This window comes from Harpia harpyja, chromosome 1, assembly GCF_026419915.1.
Source record: "Harpia harpyja isolate bHarHar1 chromosome 1, bHarHar1 primary haplotype, whole genome shotgun sequence".
Lineage (NCBI taxonomy): Eukaryota > Metazoa > Chordata > Aves > Accipitriformes > Accipitridae > Harpia > Harpia harpyja.
The window spans coordinates 16,276,172-16,299,670 of record NC_068940.1 but is presented as its reverse complement, the minus strand read 5'-3'; the positions used below and the strand labels follow the sequence as shown (position 1 = coordinate 16,299,670).

At 42.9% G+C, this 23,499-nt stretch overlaps 1 protein-coding gene across 2 annotated transcripts in view; it reads left to right on the top strand.

The window, feature by feature from the left end:
* The window catches only part of CDH20 (cadherin 20), a 121,241-nt gene extending 99,445 nt beyond the window's left edge, over positions 1-21,796 (top strand). For both annotated transcript variants that reach the window (XM_052780892.1, XM_052780902.1), the window contains exons 7-12: positions 3,529-3,782; positions 7,299-7,435; positions 9,974-10,095; positions 11,991-12,108; positions 18,568-18,819; positions 20,290-21,796. In XM_052780892.1, the coding sequence (XP_052636852.1) occupies positions 3,529-3,782; positions 7,299-7,435; positions 9,974-10,095; positions 11,991-12,108; positions 18,568-18,819; positions 20,290-20,789 (1,383 nt within the window). In that variant the 3' untranslated portion in view covers positions 20,790-21,796. The remainder of the gene's footprint in view (positions 1-3,528; positions 3,783-7,298; positions 7,436-9,973; positions 10,096-11,990; positions 12,109-18,567; positions 18,820-20,289) is intronic.
* Positions 21,797-23,499: the final 1,703 nt, after the last annotated feature.

Below are 23,499 nucleotides of genomic sequence, written 5' to 3'. Positions count from 1 at the left end.
GTTGTCCTTTGGATCCACTCAAGCAAAAAAAGAAAAAAAAATTCAACTGGTGTTGATATAAAAGGATATCAAAATGGGGGAGGGGGGGGGGAGAGAGAATTTCTAAACCCAGAATGAAATCTTCTTTGAAAGAAAGCAAAACTTTCATTTTTCTAGACAGATTTCCCAAACAAAATAACTAACATTTCTATCATGGACATCAAAAAGTCAGGATTTACAGTTACAGATAAGACCACTGCTTGTGGTGGTGTGGCCGGTTGTCTCAGCCCACTAACCCCACAAAATGTTGAGCACCTCCTGAAGAGCTACAGCTCCTTTGAAGCTCCCTGCCCATGAGGCTGATACTCACCCCGGTGACGGCCTCCCCGGAGGAGGACAGCCCGGATGAGACGGTGGTGGGTTACGCAGCCAGCACGGAGCCCAGCGCCCAGGAGAGCCCCGTGCTGCCCTCCTCCCCGGCCACTGCCCGGTCAATCGCTTTCTCTTAGCAGGTCTTGCTAAATCCCGCCTGCATGGCACACCTCCTGGTGCCTGTCTCAGCACTGGGGGAAGGTGGACAAAGACAAGGAGAGGTTTCCATGCGTTGCCTTTCCTCTCAGCTGTGTTTTGCAGCATGCTCGGTTCGTAGGAGAAGGCAACCTGCTTGCCCTCCCCATGAGACCGGTGTTGGAAAGAGGTTTGAACGCACCCACGGAAGACAAATCTGATGAGGTGGGGCAGCGGTGCTGAGGCACTGGCACATGAGAGGATCAGGAGGGAAAGCCATGGTTGCTGATGAAGGAGTCCAAAGCAAACTGAGGGTGTCTGAACTCAGGAGCATCAAAAATATGATGACCTTGCACACTTGTTTGATTTTCTGACTTTTTCTAACTAGGTGATTAAGTCTTTTCCTAATGCAGTTGGGGTTTATAGTTATTAAGCGTTTCTGTGATTTAACTGCTCTTTTTATAACTTAGCTTTTTAGTGTATGTGCAATGTTTCTCACATAGTTTTCTTCACATGAGAAACCGTGAGATATAATGGCCTCCTTCTTAGTATATGTTTAGGCAGCTTTGCATTGCACATTCCTTGCCAGATGGACAATAAGTATTGCTTGGTCATGTAAATATATTTTATTGCTATTTTTTACAATGCATAAATATGCAACTGGTAGACCATAATGACTCTGCTGTAATGGGTAATATGTTTGTAGATCTAGCTAAATCCTTGCTGACAAGTGCTATGCCTGCAGTAGTCACTGATTTACCAAGTGGAACTAAGGGCAGCAGAAGCAAGTTTCAGATCATCTGTTTGTACCTGCTGCCACAGGTTGCACAGTTCATACTGTATTACTGCAGAGCATCTCCAGTAACACTGGACCATCATCTCCCCAGCACAAGAAAACCAGTTCCCATTCCAGTCTTCATTCCTCACCCCCATGTACTAAATGCTGAGTGAGTTTTAGTTTTATAATTTCAAGAACTCCGGTCTTTCATCAGGCATTCCTATGCAGGACATCAGTACTGGTAATTTTACTGTGAAAGCGTGAGCCTTTTTATGTCACTGCAATGTTTCCATTTCTGAAGAAAGAAGCTGTTGTGGCAGTAGACAAGTACTGAAGCCTCCACTGAATTCAGGGGGTGTTTTGAGGCCCATAGTACATACTCCTGCCATGCCTGAGCATGTGAAACTTCTGCTGATGTTGCTTAAACTAATACACATCTCATGGCTGCAGAATTGGCCAGCTGCACTATCACACAGGGCGGAAAAGAGATGGGTTATGACTGGCCAAGGAGGAGTTCACTGCTACAGTAATGATCTTTGCACCTTTGGCTTCCAGTTGCTTTGGCATCCTCCTTCTTCTCTATTTTCCTGCCCATCTCCTTGCCCCAGTCTGGTTGTAGTTCTTCAAAAAGAAAAAGAGCTGAATAGGAAAAGCAAAGGTGTTGGATGGGAACAGCAGTGATCTTACTGTAGTCTAAATGAACCAAGGCTGTGCATGATAGTTCCACACATGATGCTCAAATCCCTATGTACTAATAAAGCCACATTTTGAAAGCAATTCATGTAACAAAAAGAGTATATGTCCCACTGGCCGACCCTGAGAATTGAGCCATTTCTTTTCTGGTACAAAGTTTGTCTTGCTCAGGATCTGTGCCAGCTAAGGGGATTCAGTTGTGTTGGTTTTCAGCATTAAAACTCCTCAGATTATACAAGTAAAGAGTTGTGACCATTTAACCATAGCGAGATTGCTTGTAGCTTCTAACTGCAGCTTGAAAAGTATGACTGTGTCCTCTGTAAGGTGTACTTCATCTGGTGAAAATTTTTTGTATATGTTGGACTGGTCCTTCCATACTGTCATTCTGGTTTGTCAGATGCTTTTAGTCATCTCTTATTGAGACTGGTAAATTGCACATTAAATATGGAATTCTCCATTTAGTTCTAATTGGGTTTTGGAAAGGCCCTATTCTCTTCAGGGATCTGTGAAAAGAAGAGGGAAGGGAAATGAAAAATTTATTTATTGAAAAGTTCAGTGTCAGCATTAATTATTTCTATATCCATGTTCACCACGTAAGTAGTTTTATCTAGATAGGAAATAAAATTCATGAAACTACTAACAGAGGAAGCTGCCCCCTCTTTATCCATTATCTCAGGAAAGAAAAGAATAAAAGCCATTCCCACTCCTTGTTTCAAATAATACTTGAGTATTTCATACAAAGTGGAAGAGCTCCCACAGGAAGAGGTCAGACTACCTCATAATGCTTTGAAATTAAACTATTGTCTAGGCAGGGAGAGATTCAAATCCTAGCACTCAGCACACCTGGATTGTGAACATGTGTTTAAGACACTTACTGAAAGGAGAAAAACCCCACTTCTAGGAAGGATGGATTACTTATAAAAACTGGTACAGGATCCTGCAAAAGAGGCTGACCCTGTCCCCTGCTCCCACCGGAGCCCTTTAGCAGATTGGCAGACAGGGCTCTCTGGAGACAAGACTCTGATCTGCTCAGGGACAAAAGAGGATGCTAACTAGGACCTCCACCTCATGTGTGAGCATCCTTGTCCCTGCCACCAGGACCTATTTTTGAGGAACTGACTCTTTGCATCTTTACCTTATTTTCAGGTGCTCCCGTACTGTCTGTTTCTGCCTGTATTTTCCTCAGAGTGGCATGAAACACACTGGGTGAATCACAATGCAATGGTGGTGTGGCTGCTTTAATTTTCATTTCAGCAAGAAGAATGAAAGAATATGTATTCTGCAATGATCTGCAAATATTTTTCCTGGCTTTTTCAGTTCAACTGTTAAATTAAAAAAAAAAAAAGTGTAGACAGTGCCATTTCTAATACTACTGTCACTCAATGCTTTGTCTCCATCTGCAAATATTTACCTTTGTTACCCTTATGATTAAAAATCATAGTAAAGATTTATTTTAAAAAAGAAGCATCAGTTTATATTAGAGGCCATCCTTTACTTCCAAAAATTAAAATCATATGGCCTAAATCATATGGCTCAGTGTGCCTAATGCCAGATTTTTTTTTTCTCTTCAGCCTTTAAGTTTTGAGAGCAAGAAAAGCTACACCTTGAAAGTAGAGGGTGCCAACCCCCATCTGGAAATGCGGTTCCTGAACCTGGGTCCCTTCCGTGACACCACCACCGTCCACATCAATGTGGAGGATGTAGATGAACCTCCTGTGTTCGAGCCCAGCTTCTACTTTGTGGAAGTGCCTGAGGACGTGGAGATTGGAACCACCATACAGACCATTTCTGCCAAGGACCCCGATGTGACCAACAACTCCATCAGGTCTGTCCTATCTTTGTGTGTTCCCCCAGAAGTGCTCCTGGTACGTCCGGTTGGTGGGGTGGTGATGGGGCTGAAACAGCACTGGTGGGAGGGACTCTCTCTTTTTAGCCAGCAGTAGTCATCAGTGGGTTTAGTCAAACTAGATCTCACACACTGAGGGGCTCTCCTACGACTGTCAAAGCAATGCAGGAGCTCACCCTTGCCTTTTCTGTCGTATGGAGAACGTCTGCATCTAGCATTGCAACGAACTGGTCAGGCATGTCCTGATAGGGTACATTAAAAACAAACCCCAGACTCTTGTGCCTTTACTGGTATAAAACCTGACAGCATCGCTGAGAATCTGCTGCCATACCAAGAGGAAGGTAATCAACTCACTTCTCCTTTCTCCCCCTTCTGTTTCAAAGCCTGCCTTTGTCAGCAGCGCAAGTACACAGCTGCTTTTGGAGTAGATTGAATGCATACTAATAAGTATTAATGAACCACTAAATTATATAGTGTCTGGTCAAACCTGCAGAGCTAGATATTCCCATAAGGAGTTAATAAAGGTAAAGGTGTATTTACAGCCATGGGAGCTTTGTAGCTGCAACTCAGCAAGGAGCCAAAGGAGCAGGTCTGTGTGATCACAGCACTCTTTTCCATAGTGGCTGCCAAGCCAGGCCAGTTTATCAGAGAAGACTGTTTTTCTCCAAGGCCAGCCCACATACTAATTTTCACAATCTGCAGAAAGTCGGAGTGACTGCAAGTTAATAATCCCAGCAGGTCGGCTGCTTCTGTCATCCAAGAAACACTTTGGGTGTTGCGCTGCTCTTTGCCTAACCTTGCGTCAGTCCACCTTCTGAATTGTCTACGTTCAGGAACAGTCCTGGGAAATGCAGGAGGGAGTCAAAACATCAAATATTTGGAGTTTTTGAAGGAAGTTAAATCTATATGAGCCACTCTGTGGGCTTCAGTTAGGAGATCTGAGCAGACACAAAGCCTGTTCTTAATGATATTGCTTTCTATGTTGCTGCTCTAATTATTTTTTTCATCTCTGCTACCTTAATATACCTATCTTTTCTACCTACTTTATAAGGTTATCATACTTCTCATGACACTGTCTCAAATTCTTCAATAAAACTAAGTATTATACTGTCTGCAACACAATTTCATTACCCTAAACTTTTTCCACTTGCATCCTATTTTGCTGATTACTGTCTAGCATTATCCAAACAGTGCAGTGCAAACAGCTTTGTGCTAATCTGCTTAAAGTAGTGTAAGAATAATTCTGCAGACTATCAGAGGGTAGAAGTGTTCATTGTTATTTTTAATGAGGTTTTTCTTAGTTTTCTTCAGAGCTTTCCAGTCACTACCCTTGATGAAACAGCACTCTATAAAGCACAGAATGCATCACCAAAGATATATTTAAAAAAAAAAAAAAAAGTTGCAAATATGCAGAGACTCCTTTGTAACTCCATTCCTTCCCAAATTTCTTCCTCTTTTTCTTCCCATCTTTCTCCCTTCCCACTTTCCTTTCTTTCCTCCCTCCTTCCTCCCCCACACCTATTATGTACAAATGTAAATGATTGGGGTAGAGAAAACAGGGAAAAAAAGAATAAATACTATTTGTAATGCTATCTAAAATGCAGATGTTAAGAATTAGTGCTCCTTGCCTCTCATGTGGTCTCCTCCATCCATGCCAAATTTATGCATTATCAGTCTGGCAATGTTTTAGGCTTGCTCTGCATTCACTTTGCACAGAGCAAGCAAGATAAAAAACCAAAATCCCAGATACGTATTTTGTGACACAAGCTGAAATCCATCTGAAATTAAAACTGTGACCTGGCCCCTTCTGTTGCCGTTTTTTCATGTATGGAAAAGCCAGGACACATTTCAGAAGGGCTCACTAAATACGGGGGAACTCTCAAATCCTCATTTTCCCAGCATCCGGTATCTGGACTCCTACACTGTGAAATTCTGATGGCTGGAAATATGCCATGATTGTTAAGTGATTCAGGAAGATTGCCTAAAGAGTACAGTGGAAACGAGTGTGAAGGAGCAGGTATTATTAACAGAATTTACATGGAGAATCCAGACAAAACTCTACCTGTGCCTCTTGACACTAGTGATTAATACCACACCACTAATCACAAGGTCATATTCAATTTCAGATACTCATTGGCCTTAAACTGTCAGAGAGAAATTCTTTTTATAGCCCTCATACAAGAATAATTATTATAGCAAAATATAGCAACACTCATACTTATTTCCTAAATAAATCAAATACTTTAGAAATCTCTTTATTTAAGAAGAGATGGGAAGTACTGGGAAGGAAAGGGAAGCAAACCTGCCATCTTACCCTCTTTGATTTTTCTGAAAAAAAATGTAAAAGAATTTCCCAACAACACAGCTCAATAGTAATTTATATCCCAGTTTAATAAGTCCCTATATAAAGATCAGGCTGGCATGCTTGTTCCGGTGAATGCATTTGTGCTGAAAGGAGAAAATTCAGAAGAGCGAGCCCTGTTCAGCATTCATTATGACTCATACTTGCGATTCCCATCAACTTCGAAGAAAGAACCAACAAAAATGAGAATATGCCTGGGCTTTGTTCTGGGCTGTGGCATTTACATAGGCGCATGTGCGGCTTTTGCCAAAGGATCTCTTACCATGCTAACATAGTTAGCTAGGAAGGCAACTCATACATCTACTGTTAAGAGCAAGGTGATGCATGTGAAGGGTATTGAGTATTTTACACACCCTGCGAAATGGTCCCTCTGCCCAAGTACAGCAGTGAGACCTGTCAGTCAGCTGCCTCCCTGTCCGAGTTTTCTGGTCTGCAGGTACCACCACACTCCCCTGCTCACGGTTGCAAGAAGCTTGTTCCCAGCATTAAACTGACATGATATTGGCCAGGCAGGTTCAGTAATTATGATGAATCAACCTCACCGAGGGAGCTGTTTTTCTGCCTGGATGATATGAGAAAGCCACTCATCATCCCCCTTGCGCTGACATGGCTCAATCAGTAGGATGGTCCAGGGTGCAGGTGGAGTTTATTCCCCTGAAGGAGGACAGAATACAAAAGCATGAGGAAGGGAACAGTTCCTCCACATCAGCCTAGGTGCCCAGAGAATGAGCTGATGTACAGTCATTTTCATCCTGTCTGAATTGTTCCTAAGGAAAGGGCGTAATTATTTTGCTTAGTAAAAGAAATCACACTCCTCACTGACAGATTTTCTCTGTAAAGCAGAGGTTCCTGTGCTGAGCTGTGCCTTGTTTTGAGGCTTCTTCCTCTAAATCTTCCTGTCTTCCAGCTCCATCCAAGTAGTACTCACCGTTAAATGCCGTTAGCACCATGAACTCCTAGTTTTTTGAGCATCTCACTCTGTACCTATACAAGTCAATGGAGTACATAACTAGGCTGTGGAAGAATGTGGATCTGCTGCGTATGACAGTATTCCCATTGCTGGGGTACTACGTTGGCTATAATACATGGTTTTGACAAGGGTTGCATAATATTTTTAATATGTACTCTTGCAGATACTCAATTGACAGGAGCAGTGATCCGGGACGGTTCTTTTATGTTGACATTACATCAGGAGCACTGATGACTGCAAGACCTCTTGACCGGGAGGACATTTCTTGGCACAACATCACTGTGCTGGCCATGGAGCTGAGTAAGGAGAATGCAGACTGTACATAGATTAAAGAGATAGAATAGACAAAGCAGGCTGAGAGACCTGAATTCAGCAATTCACATGTTCTTATGCACTGTGTGGGAAGCCGTATTAACTGAATTACACTTCTGACATCAACAAGCGAATGCCGCATTTTATTTACTTTTTATGCTCCTTTTCACAGGGAGGTGGGAGGACTAGAGGCTGGCAATTAAATGCAGAGTGCTGCTTTTTCAATTTGTTAGTATTCCAGGGATTTATTTAAAACTCTTCCTGATGGGTTTCTGCAAGAACTCTGTCTCTTCAGAAGGGCTAGGCAGCTAAAGCAGGTGTTGTAAAGGCTGTACAGCTGCCAGAGCTGCCAGTCCTACGTGGGAGGATTGAGTGGTGCAGGGACTGGTAGGCAGCAATGATCCTACACTGCTAGGTCACTAGTTGAAGTCTGCTCTGGTTCAGCAGCAAGTAAATGTCATCACCATCTGCTTGCTGCATAAATGATTTGGGCCATAGTGCTTTGGAATATTCTAGTATGCTGAACTTGTTATGCTTTGGAGTTTTACAGTGAGCTAAAACACATCTCAGGATTCATCTGTGCCAGGTATTTACAAAGGCTATGAGAACAAGGAGATGCTGATCATTTCATAGTGTCAGTATGAAAAATTTAGCTAAAAGTTTGAAATATTAACTTGATGTGAGCTTCATAAAGGAGCTTGGGATATATAAGCAAATAAAATAAAAGGTTCACCCAATCTTCACCTGAAATCTCTTTGGTCCACATAGCTTTTGCTCAGGATCTGTTCATCTGCTGAGGGGCAGCAGCTTTTCAGAAGCTTGCTGCCAATAGCCGAGTCATTCCTCACGTCTGAGAGAGCTCCCTGCACATCCAGGCTGTACCAGAGATATGGGTCAGTTTGAGAGAAAAAAGTTTCAAGAAGCTTGCCCAAGATGCAACCAGCCAACTTGAAGTTAGTAGAGGGAATATTTCACAAGAGCCAGGGTGACTCTGCCACATATTTGCAGGCTGTTCCAGCACACAATGCCTTTCTGTCCCCTTTTTAGTACTGAGAGGGGTTGGTGACACAATAGGAACTCACCCCCATCTATTTTGAAGGTAGTTTTATTTTCAGCCGCCAATGGCCATTGCAACTCCATGTAAATCCACATACACACATGAGTCCTTAAAAGCTGCCCCTGTAGCAGCACTCGAGGGTGAGAGCAATATGAAGGCATGTCTTCCTTTGACTCATCCTTTGTCAATCCTCTGTCAGTTTTGCTCTGAACATGTGCAGCACAATATTTTAATTCAGTGAATAGTTTCAAAAATGTCATAGTTGTGCACTCCTGAATAAAGCTCCTAGTTTTAAAAGTTAGATCAATATTACTAAGAGTGCAAATGCAGACATTCATCTGCCACAATGACAGGTGCGTTAGCAAGGTATGTATGGATAAATAGGAAGCTGAAGGATTAAATTATAAATCAGGGAGAAACAATATAGTTTAAGAGTATTATCTCAGTGATACAATGTGACACGTTATGGATACAGTACATCGAACATTTAAGAAAATTCCAGAGTGTAAGGGAATTCTCTATTGTTTATATGAACATATCATTTCATGCTATAGAGAGACATCTATTTGGAGACGAATCCACAAAGTGGTATGGCTAAAAAGAAGATGAGAACACTAATTTTTAAGAATTTTCTGGATTTTTGCACTTTTTCTGACCTTTTAATAATGAATTCTTTTTTTTTCTTTCTTCTTAGAGTTTATCATTAAATAAGGGAAAAAAAGATGTTTGGGGGCCAAAAAATACAGTAAGAAAAAAAAAATTATTCTGTGGCCACTTAGTTTGGGAATTGTGAAGATATGTGAAATGATGTATGGATTTACTGGCAAAGAAAGCTAATGAACCAGTGGGACAGAAATATCACAAATGATGTCATGCAGAATGTAAAATTTTCATTGCAATTTTAAGCTTCAGTGAAAGCTTTTCTGTACAATTTCATGTGTTATTACATTTTAACACACACACACACACCCCCCGTACAAAGACACTATTTTTGAGTTCAAGGAACATAAATTCTGAACAAAACCGTATCTGACCTGCAGAATTACCACTTTCAACAAACACTAAACAACAAGCCTATCCTTAAAAGAGTCCCTTCCTAATTTGTGCCACCAGTACCAAGGCTCAACAAACAGTACTGCCCAGTCAAAGGGCAATAAAAAAAAATATGGGGCATTGTCTAAAACTTTTGTTATAGAAATAGTCCCATTGGACTGAACCAGGTTGAAGTCTTTAACGGAATTTGTTTGAAAAAGATGTGACTAGATGGGAAGCCAGGATAGATAGAGAGCAGCATTTGCAACTTCATTCCGAGTCACACAACCCACAAGTGACTGCAGTTCCCGATGGGAAAATGTCATGTAACGCAAGTCAGTAGCAAAAAAGCTGCTTTACCTCTTGAGCAGAGCGAGGAGCAGCCCCTTCCCCTTCCTGTATATTGCCTTTCTTTATGTTGTGCCTCCTCCTTCCAGACAACCCCTCGCAGGTGGGCAGCGTCTCTGTGACGGTGAAAGTCCTGGACGTGAACGACAACGCGCCAGAGTTTGCACGGTTTTATGAAGCTTTTGTTTGTGAAAACGCCAAAGCGGGGCAGGTGAGAAATGTTAGTAACACCAGGCACTGGGGAGGCGATGCTGTCCTACACAGAGACAGCATGCCAGAAAGGGTGAGCGTTGGAAAGAGGGCTCAGCTAACCACACGTTTCATGTGAACTCTCGTCAGCAGCTGTTTGTGCTGCTTTCCAAAGGCAAGCACATCTCACCAGGATTAGCATCGTATAAAGCACCTCTTTTTTCTCCTGCAGTAGTTTCCAGGCTCACTGCACAATACACTTCATGGCTGAAATAAAGCCTGCCTTTGGGCAGGTGCCAGCAGGCAAACACCAAGTGTGTCCTGTAGCAGCAACAAAGAGAGGAGAAGTGTTATGAGAAGTGCCACAGAGTCAGCCCGGCCCACATGCGACAGACAAGGCTTACTGTTAAAAGACCCTATTTATAACAGCCTTAAGCACCTCCGGACTTACGGGAGCTGGACATAACATACTACATCAGCTTCAAAGGGGTGCCAAACTGAATCTGTTCTGCCATGAACTGGAGATGACAAAGAGTCATAGACATCACAGAACTTCCCGGTCTGCAAACTGTAAACCAGCACCTCCAAGCAAGTGGTGAAGCCTCTTTGCTCCTCTCCCTTCCAAACCCCATCAAAGCCCTTGAACAAGGTCTGCCTGTGTCACAGATGGACATGAGTTCTCCCTCGCAGGAGGTGATGCAAGCTCTACTGCTGATCGCTGATGGGGAGGCGACCTGGTGCTTCACCACCCATGGTCCACGGTGGGGACTTGTGTCTCCTAATGAAAAGCTGACTAGCACAGTTTAAACATAGATGCACCACTCATGATTTGCGAAAGAAAAATTATGCTAGTATTATCACTGTGTGCTGGCTGAAGCTTCTCCCAGCTTGCTGTGAAGCAGAATGAAATAGCTACTCACCACTGGGACAACTGTCCTCACAACTGTCATATACAGGATAATTTCATCTCACTAATTTACAGAGGTCCTTAATAATATAGGGAATAGAAATCATTGCCTAGCCTTGTTCCTGGTTTTGAAGGGTGAGTGTCCTAAATAATAAGCTTTCTGAGAAATGCACGCTAATTTGTACTACTTCCTTCCGTGGAGAAAGCCAAATTCTGTTACCACATTTGAAAAGTTCTGAAATCAGTTTTAAGGTGGTGAATAAGACTTTATGGGTCTGTCATTTGCCTTTGAATCCAAAAATAACTTTTGAATGCAAAAATCCAGATGAAGATTTATTCCTCGTCTAAAAAGATGTCAGAATATTTATTCAGTCAGAGCTATAGCTCACTGTGCTTCAAGCTGATAGACCTACTTTACTAAGCCTCTATAGGTGAGGTGACAAATCTCTTTCTGGATTTAGCATTGTCTTAGTTTCTTTCCATGGTGTTATTTATTGCATATGCAGAGTGTCTGCATGGTTGCCTTTTCTCTCTTTCTTTTCCGCTGACATCTTGGGAAGAATTTAATTGATTTAAAATTAAGAGAGTGATAAAATAATCAACCTGAAGTCCTTTTTCACCTGAAAAATTAAGCTGAAAATAAGTATGGGCTTTCTTACAAGCTCTCTAATGCACAATGAATCTTCTGAACACCCTGGGCCCTCAGAAGAAAAAAGAAACGTGCAACAGAAGATAGGGATGTATGAGAGAAAAGTGTCTGTTATTTGAAGCAAAATGACTACGTCCTCCTTTGTATAAAAGTGATTTGCATGATCATAGCAAAATAAATGAAGCCTGCAAGGTCTTGAGTCTCTTCGTGATTTATCTCTTGTACCTCTGCAAGACAGTTTTATTCAAATGCTGCAGTTGCTTATATTTATATATATATAAATACATTACCTGTTTGTTTATTTACATTATATATATATTTTGCTTCTCACCTGTTTCTGCTTTGTTCTCATATTCTGTAGCTGATCCAGACAGTGAGCGCCATTGACAAGGATGACCCACAGGAGGGTCAGCACTTCTACTACAGCTTGGCTCCGGAGGCAGCCAACAACCCCAACTTTACTCTAAGGGACAATCAAGGTAATCAGAGTGGACACAGACGGTTAGCTACTCTAATTTCCAATGCCTGAGTTGGACTTGAGAGGCTGTGTCTTACAGTGTGTGATAAGACTGCCATTTCAAATAATACCAAGTGACACCTGCTCCTTAAAGGCAGTGATAAAATGACATATTACTTTATACACTTGAAGGTTATATGATATTTTCCTCTCTATAAATATTCTCTAGCAATAGGCCCCTTTTTCTTCTTCGAGCAAATGTGCCAGTGTTTTGTGCAAATTCAGGTCTTGTGGTCAGGCTGCAGGCATCTCGGATTACCGGAGTGGAAATTGCATTCGTTCAAAAGGAGATGCTTAAAGGTAGGATAGCAACTGGAACTAGGAGACAAATCTGAAGGGAATTACATTGCTCTTTTTTTTGTACTCTTCATGTTTTCTCCCAGGCACAGAAAGGGAAGGTTCTTGTACTGTTCCAGTCTTTTCCCCCAAGCACTTTTCTTCTTCCTCTTTGCATATCCTTGTTTCCCTAGGAAAGAGAGGGAGGTAGGGAGGAGATGCAGAGCCTTAGGGGGGTAACTTGGTGTACAGCTAAAAGTCTGCATAAGATGCGCTAAGTAGAAATTCAAACACCAGTGGGAAGACTCATGGCAAAGCACTGGCATTTGAGTATCCTAACCAGTGGAATTTTCTTCTTTTGGAGAAGCTTTGGTGGTTCTGGAGCCTGCGGAAAAGCCCCACTGTGGCAGGCCTTTGCATGACTGCTGCTGATAGAGGATCTCCACAGGCAGACAACAGTGCTGAGGTCAGGTCCACACCAGCCTTCATCAGGAAAGAGGGACAACATTGAGTGACCTAGTGCAGAGCTTTGAAAGTCAGTATGAAGGGGCTGGATTTCAGTAGGAGTTTAGTCTGTAAAGTACCACAAATCAGCATGCAATTCCAGAATAAATGGGGAGAAAGACTGGCCACCTGCAGCATCCGTGGCCAGTCCCCAAGCAGAGTGCCTGTCCCTGCTCCCATACATGCCTCCTTGTCACACTTACTTCCATAAGCCCCTGTCTGTCCCTCTGGAGGCATATGAAAGAGCAACATAGAGGCTAATAAAGAAGCCCCTGCCTTCACTAACCAAACATGTCTTAAAACATGCTACTTGCAGAGTCTGGAGCCCTCCTCCACAGCATGCTAATGCTTTTTCATTCCAGAAGCAATTTTTTTCTATTGTGTCTATTGTTTTTCTCTTCAGTGTCCCTGAAGCCTCCCCACAAAATTTCTTGCATTGTTATCCCCTTCTCTCTCCCATTGTCTCCCTCTTTTTTATTTTTGAATATATATTGCCAAAATAAGTGAACAAATAAAACACAACTATTGCTAAAACATTTGGCAAACTAGGCCCATTTCATCCTCAAGGCATTGTTCTAAAAAAAGAAACTCACAAAATTCCCAGCATCAGATGCACTTTTTCTGTCTAAGGCCATACTTGCGATAATTTATAGTGACAGCAGTGACTGAATGGCTGTGCCTCCTGCTTTCTGTAAAATACCAGTTTTCCAGAGATATATATCACAAGAAGCTTAGGGTAGCATTGGTTACAAATTTGAAATAAAAATGTTAAGTATCAAAGCACTGACTACTTGAAATATACACATTAAGGATTAATGTACTGCCTCAGCAATTTACAGTGCAGTAATCATTTCACTAAAAATAATTTTTTATTTTCATCTAGGGACCACTAAGGACTACATAAATTATATGACTTAGTCACAGAGGGGGTAGCTATACTCTATGTCACAGGGTGGCAAGACAAGAAACAGAACCCACCTTGCTAGTCACAGCCTGTGCACGTAAACATGAGACAGCAACACTTCCCAGGCTGTGGGAAGGTGCTATTAAGATTAGCAATTGTGCTGATTACTTGGTTGTCCAATATAGCAGTAAGAGAAAGTGCAAGACATGCAGCCTTCCTGGCAACAATTAAAACCTTGATTTATACCAAGCAACAGATAGATCACAGTTTGCATTCTGATGAGCTGTTTTACATATTTCTTTGGCCTTTGTCATTTTAATCTCTGAGAACTTCTTCAGTCTATTCATTCTCCACATATCTCTGGCAGACAGAGAAATCCTGTTGTTCTCCACTTTATAGACAGGAATCCGGGACAAGGAGAAATTAAGCTACTTACACGCCTGGCTCCCTTTGAGTTCAGGAAAATCAGTGGCAGGTAGACATGTAAGTATCTGCAAAGATCTGGGCCTAAATGTCTTCCAAAGGCCGTAGAGGATATATGTGATAAAGCAGGGAACTGAGCTGGGGTCTCCCATCTCTTCCGTTACTGAAGTAGGGCATTGGCAAGCCATCTTCCCCAGCTTCTAAATCCAGGTCAGATTATGCTGAGAAAAAGTCGGCAGAAGAGGCTTGCTGTAAGAAGGGGATGAACAATGAAATAAGTTTAATGCATTTCCAGATTAAACTCTGAGCTGATCTTCTGTTGACCCTTAACTGCTGCCCTCTGTCTTTGGGTACCAGGAACTGATGAAGAGAGCAGCCATTTTAATGGGTGCAGGCATCAGTGTCATACCACTGCCAGGCCCATCATTGGAAACTTCTGGCAGTCCTCCCCATTGCATTTGAATTTGTCCTAGGAAAATTTTTAGCTATTTCTTCCTTCCCTAAAACTGTGGTCTACCTCACACTTTGGCAGAATGCAAAAGCAGTGTGCTGAAAATCCCCAAGAAAAAATGTGACCCCTTCCTCAAGCCGGTGGTGTCTGTAATGCCTGCTTCCTTGTGCTCTTTCTCCCACTCCTGGTGAAATATTTCTCTATGTTATTCCTAACTATTCATAATTACTACAATTAGTTTTTAAAAACTAACAGAATTTCTGGGCTAATCATCCCCAGTTCTTGTACAGATGCATACAGAAAGACACCAAGCCCTTCTTGTGAGAAGAGTGTGGTTAGCTCTCATCTCAGGGTTTGGACCTACACAGTGGTTAATTCCCCTGACCTCTCCACGGAGGTACATCACTTCCAGTGGGGCAGAAAACTGCAGGAAGGAGATGCTCCATGGCTTGCTCTCACAACCACATGAAGACACGAGCCTGCATGCCCACGGGAAGTACAGTTTTCACCTCCTGCTGATCACACAGGTGTGGGACCCACCATCCTGCAATCTTCAGTATCTCTGCCCAGCGTTGTACCTAAGTGCTACCATCCAGCCCTCTGTGAGCCAAAGACACTGTGTTGGAAGCTGTGATGCAAAAATATTGTGCATTCTTATCATGCTTGCTTTTTTTTTAATATAATGGGGTTTTCATGTCCTCACAAGCCCTCTTCTTTTGATGGCTGGGGCTTAGCAGATACCAAATTTGGAAGAAAATTGTGTATTCCAGTTTCTGCCATGCTGCATCACATTCCAGCATGTCCTTTGCACTGCAGTAGCACGTCAAATCACATTGGCTTTTGATGAGTCACACCACAAGCTTTGGCACCAATGTATTGCAGTTGCAGAGTAACAGGTAGAGCGATTCTTTAGGGTTGATTTGGATGCCTGCCTAGTACAAAGCAAAACAAAACAAAAGGGCCAAAATGTAATGCCAAGAGTCACCAGGAGAATTTTATCACCAAGAACATTTAAGACCTGGGAGATATGGTCAGCACATCACAGCAAAAATATATATCTACATATATATCTTTCAATACTTGATTATAGAAATGTGGGTTTGGCCTGAAAAAAAGAATTATGGTTAAAAAACACTTGAGATCTCTCACTAGCTGATTTTGCACAGCTTCAGTCAGGTACACTGCTTGTGACTTCTTTTACAAGCAAAGTATGACCAGCTCAGAATAATGAAGTCTTTTTCCCTCACAAAGGGCAATTTTACATAAAATGAAGGTTTGCTATCACCCGAATAGAATTTGTGACTTCTATTGTAAGTCAGTTTAAAGAGAGTGAGTCTTTCACCCAAGAAAGAGAAATGCAACCAAATTACTACACTGTTAAGGTGACTCAGACATTTCCATTGACACAGCATAAATGCAGGCACTTTGCCATGTTCTGCCCTTTGGGCTGCTTTTTCTCATGCTAAACCAGGCCCAGTGATGAAAAGATGTGGTATTAATAGCTGGGGACCACATACCAGAGGGCACATAAACAGACCGAGGGAGAGAAAGCACCTGTGTGTGCCCCAGGAGAGAGGAGGGGGAGGTTTGCAGGAGGCGAGGGCTCCCGTCAGCAGCACACCCCTTGCCCAGGAGCCATGGGAGCTGCAGGGTGCTGCTCTCTGCTGGGTTTTGGGACACGTTCCTGAAAATTATCTATGTCTGTCCAGACCCGCTGCACATACTCAGAGCTGCGGGTCATATCAAAGGCTGGTGAAATCAGTTAACACTGACACTTCATCAGTTTTAAGCAACTTTGGGGATTTCATCTTGCACCTGGTGGTTTTTCCTCAAAGCTCCAGCTCTTGGGATCATGTGATTTAACAAGACACTACAATTTCACTATATATTCACATATAGACATGCACGCACACTTCAGAATTTTACGCTTTCAGAGTAAAAGCTTGAAATGTCATTGACGTGCAAGAAATAAAAGACCCTGAGACTCCTTTTAAAAACATGTCACAAATTCAAACTAATCTCATGAACTGCGGAGCCCAAAGTCTCAATACTTATGTGTGCCAGTACTGTCTGATGCCATAAGATTTGTAGCACAAAGTATAGAACTTGGAGCACAATTTCAGTCTAGCAGGCAAGTCTAGCAAGTCTAGTTTGAGTTTGCATATATTCCATAGCTGGCTGTATATAACACTCTGATTTCACTCCTTAAAGCCATCAAATCATTTCTGATGTTCAGACTACAACAGATGATACAGCTGATTTATCTGCATGCAACCTGAGTCTCTGCACTGAAGAAAATCACCCAAGATTTAAATTTTATCAGTGAATTGACAGGAAAATAATAATGAAATGGAACAATCCCTTGTTGATTATTTTGTGGTTTTCACAGATCACTTGTGATCAGCAGGTTTCTTGCCGTTTCCAGGTAGCAATCCCATTGTGCCAATCCACCTGGGAGTAGCTGATCGGTATCCTGCATTTCCAGGCATAGCAAATGCACACCAGTAAAAACCTGGAGACGCAGATGGCCAGACTGTGACCTCCCTTGAACCAAGGGAACAGGAAACAAAATCAAGTAATAAAAGAAACTGCGTGAAGATCAGCTCCCAAGAATCCCACAGCATCACTGCACGGGGTCAGGGCTTGTAGGTCTGCCAAAGAGAAAAAGTACATGTGTTCCCCATTTATCTTTGCTGGCCCAAGATTTGCAGACATGTTTGCAAGAAGGGCAAATTTTCCTGCAGGTTCCTTTAGATTCCCTGGAGGCCCAGATGACATTGGAGACACTCAGTCTTGTGCTTTCCAGAAGTCTCTGAGGCCAAAAAGCTTGAAAGTCAGCACTGACAAAATCATCACTGGTGTCCAAAGATTTTTCCTTGGCATTCCTGAGATGAGAACAGAGAAGAACAAATTCCTGAATCAAATTTCTTTCTGATTAGGAAACTTGGTGCACAGTCAGAGGAATCTGAGGGAGGGGGTAGACAGGAATTCAAGTGCCACTGGGAAATTCTGTCATTTTAAAAAACATGCTGAATATGGAAGGAAAAGACCCCAAAGGTAGGAATTTCCCTTGAAATGACCAACAGCAACTGGCTGTTAGGTCACTCTCTTACTATTTTGTTTCAGCAGCATCATTTTGATTCCTTTTGATTTAAGTTTTTATAAAAAACAGGCGGTCAGGATAAATGAAGCAGAATGGTCAAATCAAAGCAGAATAATTCTGACAATGATGACATGAAGCATTCTGACTTTTTCAATGGCAAAAGTGCCAATGAAATTGCATGTATTTCACTGAGAAATGTTTAGTTGCAAATTTTCAACTTGCTGCTGGTTTAGGATAGCAAGCTGGTTTTTTTCCTTTGTCTTCTCGTTGCCTCAAGCAGATGACCATGCCATGTATCAAAAAACATAAAGAATACCTTAACATGTCCACAGGGGTTATACACCAGCATCTTCAAAATGGTGGCAGTGCTTGAGAGTGAGGTCTAGAAAAGCTGCTGAGCATGAACAAACAGGGACAACAAGTTGCCTTCAACTGTTTATTTCTGTCTTGCCTTCTGAAAGCTCTTTTAGCTAAATCTGAAGGCTGTGAGTTTGCTCTGGGCACTTTATGTCAGAAGGGGTAAAAAGGCAGCTCCTAAGGTGTGTATGCCTTGCAGGTTTGCAGCTATGGCCTGAGAAGCTACTGGAATAGGGGAGGCAGTGGCAAAATGCTGATTAGTGACAAACTGATAAAAACCAAAGGAAAAAAGAGAGAAGACAAACGGATGTGGGTGTAGGGCTGATTCTTTTAACCTCCCTTCTCTGCTGAATGTATTTGCTCTGCATATAAGCTCTTCCCTCCATTTATTTTCTACTCTTAGACAATACGGCATGGATTTTGACAAGGCGCTCTGGCTTCAGACAACATGAGCAGAACACCTTTTACCTCCCCATCCTGATCAGCGACAACGGCCGCCCCGTGCTGAGCAGCACGGGCACACTGACTGTGCACGTGTGCAGCTGCGATGATGATGGCATGGTGATGTCCTGCAACGCAGAGACCTACGTCCTCCCTGTCAGCCTGAGCAGAGGGGCACTCATTGCGATCCTCGCCTGCATCTTTGTCCTGCTAGGTAAACCCTTGGCTTCTTCTTGAGAGGGGACAAACTCTTTAATTCTGGCCAGGGGGCTGCTGATCCACAAAAGGTGAAGGACATACACACACATCTATGTATATGTATATATTATATGTAGACACACACATACTTAAGGGGCCAAATCAAGGACTAGGTGGTGTAGTCAGCTGCATATGGCTTCAGACTCCGTGGTGTAGGAATGAGGGAAAACTATGGCCTGCAAATATTTCTTCCAGATGCCTAAAGTGCCAGGGTGTCTGGTATGGCCCTGTTTTCCTGGAAGGGGTATGCGAGGAGGAAGTACTGAGAGCTGCAGCTGAGGAAAGGTTACTTTCTCATCTTCAGCAGTTTCTGACCATATGCTCCCACAGGAAACAGGAGTGGTAAGCCCAGTTCCACCTCTTGTCTTTTGGCAGGAGATATCCCCACCTCCCTCCTTTGTCCTTGAGACACTACCTTTAAAGGGTGCCTGTGCTGCTGTAAAGGAGCTGAGCATCTTGTATGTGTTCTGTCTCCACAAATAAATTTCATCCTTTACTTGCCCAGACCTTCTATGTCCCCTGTTAGCTATTGGTATCAAAAGAACTTCAGTTCCCTTATTTACTCTCTTGAGTCATGAGATACTAGTTCAAAACACACATTCCCTGAAATTTCGGGGGACCCAGTTTGAGGAGCAGTGGAGTAAGATACAGGAAAAATTCTTTAAAAGTGCCTCAATTCTGGCTCTTCAAAGGAGCCTAGACACCTCAGTTCAAAATTTCAGCATTCAAAACCTATGCTGAGTTCTAGCCCTGGAAATACAGTCACCAGGTGATGGCACATTTTCAATAGTAAAGGGCTCTGGTGCCTGTATGACAACTTCTTACCATGCTAAGCAGCATGGAGGAGGATGAGGAGTGCCAGCACTACAGCACTGCAGGAAGCTTGCAGATAAACAAAAAAATGCTTTGGAGCAGACTAAGGGGCTAGCTCCGCATTTTGCTGTGTAGGCAGACATATCACCATGGTGTCTCAGCACCATCCATCTATGTCATATGCAGCACCCAGCCCAAGAGGCATCCCCAAAGCAGGCTGCAAAACCCAGTTACATAGCAGGAAAAAAATATCTCTATGGAGCTGGGTGCCGTTGCAGATATAAACTGTTACTGATAACTGATCTGGCTAGCTTAGAAGTAGCTCAAGTATTGCTATAGTGCATTGCAAGCACCGTTGGATATACATGTCCTAAGTGTCACCAAGAGTTAAGAATTAAGGTGAGAAAAGGGACAGATTAGCAGGACCTCAAGCTACTAATTTTGACTGGGGGGTGGGGGATTTCTACATACCTCTACCTGCAAACACCACAGCTCTTTAAATCCAAGGGGCTGGCTGGGCTTACCAAGGGGAAAATAGGGCAGCAGAGAATCTGAAGCCCTTGCAAGATCTGCCCCCTTGCTGATGGCCCCGTGTCTCGGTTGCCTCCTGCAGTGCTGGTGCTCCTCATCCTCTCCATGCGGCGCCAGCGGAAGCAGCCATACATCATCGATGAGGAGGAGAACATCCACGAGAACATTGTCAGGTACGACGACGAGGGCGGCGGGGAGCAGGACACGGAGGCCTTCGATATCGCCGCCATGTGGAACCCACGGGAGGCCCAGCTGGTGGTGAAAAACCGGCAGGACATGCTTCCTGAAATAGAGAGCCTCTCCCGATACGTGCCTCAGGCGTGCGTCATGGACAACAACGTCCACAACTACGTGCTTGCCAAGCTGTATGAAGCTGACATGGACCTGTGGGCACCTCCCTTCGACTCCCTCCAGACGTACATGTTTGAAGGGAATGGCTCGGTGGCGGAGTCACTCAGCTCCCTACAGTCGGTGACGACAGACTCAGACCAGAGCTACGACTACCTGACGGACTGGGGGCCGCGCTTCAAAAAGCTGGCCGAGATGTACGGTGCCACGGACAGCAGCGGGGCTCTGTGGTAATGGACAAGGAATGGCATAGGGTTTTCCATGTGAAACAGTGTCCGGTTAGGTCCATTCTCATCAGATGCTTCCATGGACATGGGTGAGGCCTCCTAAAAAATAGCAATACGGTGCTTGGATGAGAATGGGAAGAAGGGTGCGAATGAAGGTCTCTCTGGATCAGCTTTACTCAGTTACATTAAGTCACGTTTTTGAAACAGTGAGAAGCAGAAGGAAGTTTTTTCCTGGTTTTTACAGCAAAATTGGAAAGCTCCACGCCTGGAATATAATGACATTACTCTCTTTCGCTCTCTCCCTTTCTCGCTCCCTTGTACACGGCAGCTTACTGAGCTCTATACATCTGGGTTCAAAGATCTGTAAACTCCAACTGTAATCTCTGACTCACTGAAAAATGGCCAGCACAGAAAAGTTGTTCCCCGCCGATTATTTTCTCCCCATTAAAAAGGAAAAACAATGGCTTGCTAACAAGAGAAAAAAAAAATCCCACAAAGCAGAAAATTGAAACTGGAAACTCAGAGAGCTCTTTGTAAACTAAACCTCCTCTCTCTGTTGCTAACAGAGTCCTTTTTTAATCCTTTAGAAACAAGGCTGAGGGGTTTTTTTCCACCTGGCTGAGAGGGCTGGGGAAGAGGCTTTGAATTTCTGCTCTAGTTTAATGGCTGATCTATGAGTCATTGGCGTTAACACTAATCTGTCTCCTATCAAGTTTGTGTAAATTTATTCTCGGCTCTTTAAAACTATGACTCCACTAAACTGCTCAGAACAAAACCAGAAAATCTGCCTCTTTTGCACTGTAGATGTCTCTTCCATGTGCCAAATGTGAAGATTAGATTCTACCAATGAAAGCCAAATAAATTTTAAAAAAAGAAAAAGCTATATTTGGTAACTACATGGGTTAGATGGGCTTTCCTAATCTGTGTGAGGTCAATCCAAGGGATGTTTACATACTGTAGATAACCTACTTGAACAAATGCAGTATTATAGACCAATAAATGGATGTAAGAAAATTACATGTATAAGTTTTGTATATTTGTTAATTTTGGTAATAAATATGATGTACTGCATACAGTACAGTACCTTAGCACCTCTTTTAATAAAAGTTAAACAGAAGGGAAAGTCTGATGGCAATTTATTGACTGCTTTGCACACAGCAGTTAGTGCTTATCTGTGGCTTTACATGCCTTAAGCATCAAGAAAAAATAGTTCATGAGCATCGTGTCAGGGAGACAAGCCTTCACTTTGCAGGTTCAAACAGATTGTCTGCTTCTTTTATCATTGTTCACTTGGACATTTTCCTTAGCAATGAATCAGCCCAGGTGCAGCCCACCAGACTAGTTACTTTTCTATTCCAACCATGCTGAAGTCAAAAGAAAGTCTTGGCTGATTTTTTTGAAACATTATGGCTGGGGCATTGAGAAGCTTGGAAACCAGTTACACAGCCCTGACAGAATCTCATGCCTTCAGAGACATGACAGACTGTAACATGCAATATCCATTTATGGTCATTCTTACTCTGCAATCAAAGTTTTGAGCCTGGATCTTACCTTGTTTGCATGTGTAAATGGGAAGGGCCAGGGAAATTACACTAACACAAGTTTCATGGAAGGTGGCAAAAGGCTTCTGAAAGCAGAACAGTCTGTAATGGCATTTGCAGGTTTCTTTCTAGCTAAGGACCCTCCCCGTCTCAAATTGCCCAGAAAATAGATGTGCAGACACAACCACCCAGTTACCACACTTTTACCATGTGCGCACTGTGCTCAGTTTCTGTTGCAGGTGTGCACAAAACACTGCTGTCTCTACTTTGCCTAATCTTAGGCTGTACCAATTTAAGACAGGAACATTGTTTCCACAGACTCGTACAAAGTCACGCACCCCTGGAGAGCCAGGCAGCCAGCAAAGAAAAAAAAGTTTTAGTGACTTCTCAAACATTTGTTCATCTGATGTGATGAAAATCTGTGCCTTCACAAACATAATATGCCATGGGTTCTGCTTATTACCTGAACCTGCCTTACACCATTGCAGAAAGAGCACTGAAAATTATGTAATAATGATTCTTTTACTCATCCTGTAGCACTTACCCCCACATATCATATTGATTTTATAACATTAGAAAAAGAACTGCAACCACCATGATCAAGGAAGTGGTATACAGGAAGCAAAACTGCTGTTGAGAGACTTCTGAGAGCTTCCTCACCTCCTGACGCAACAGGAATCACAGAGCATAGGGCAGGAAAGAAGATAGAGACAACATCTATTCCACTACTTCCCTGTCTGAATTAATCCTCAGTTTTATATATTTTAAGCAGATGCCTGTTTACTCTTAAAATCCTCAACTGTTAAGGCTCTGTAACCTTTCTAGGGAATCTTCCACTGCATCAATATATTCAGCGCTGAAAGCCTTCCCTGGCAAGTATAAGGCAAGTGTCCCTTGCTGCCACACAAGCCTGCAATGCCCATAGATTACTTTGTCCCTCTGCAGAGCTACTGTTTGATATTTTCAGGCCATTACTGTCTCTCCTTTTAGTCACAGTCTACAGTAACAAAAAGCCTCTGGATAGTTCTTCATGTCCTGATACCGCAATGGTTTACTTCTCCCATTGCAGGCAGAGTGGGAGGAAGGGGAGCAGAAATGCAGTCCAGCATCATATTGCCTTCAACTTGAAGATACCTACTGCATTTACTGAGGGTTTTCCCAGGACAAGCTGCTCCA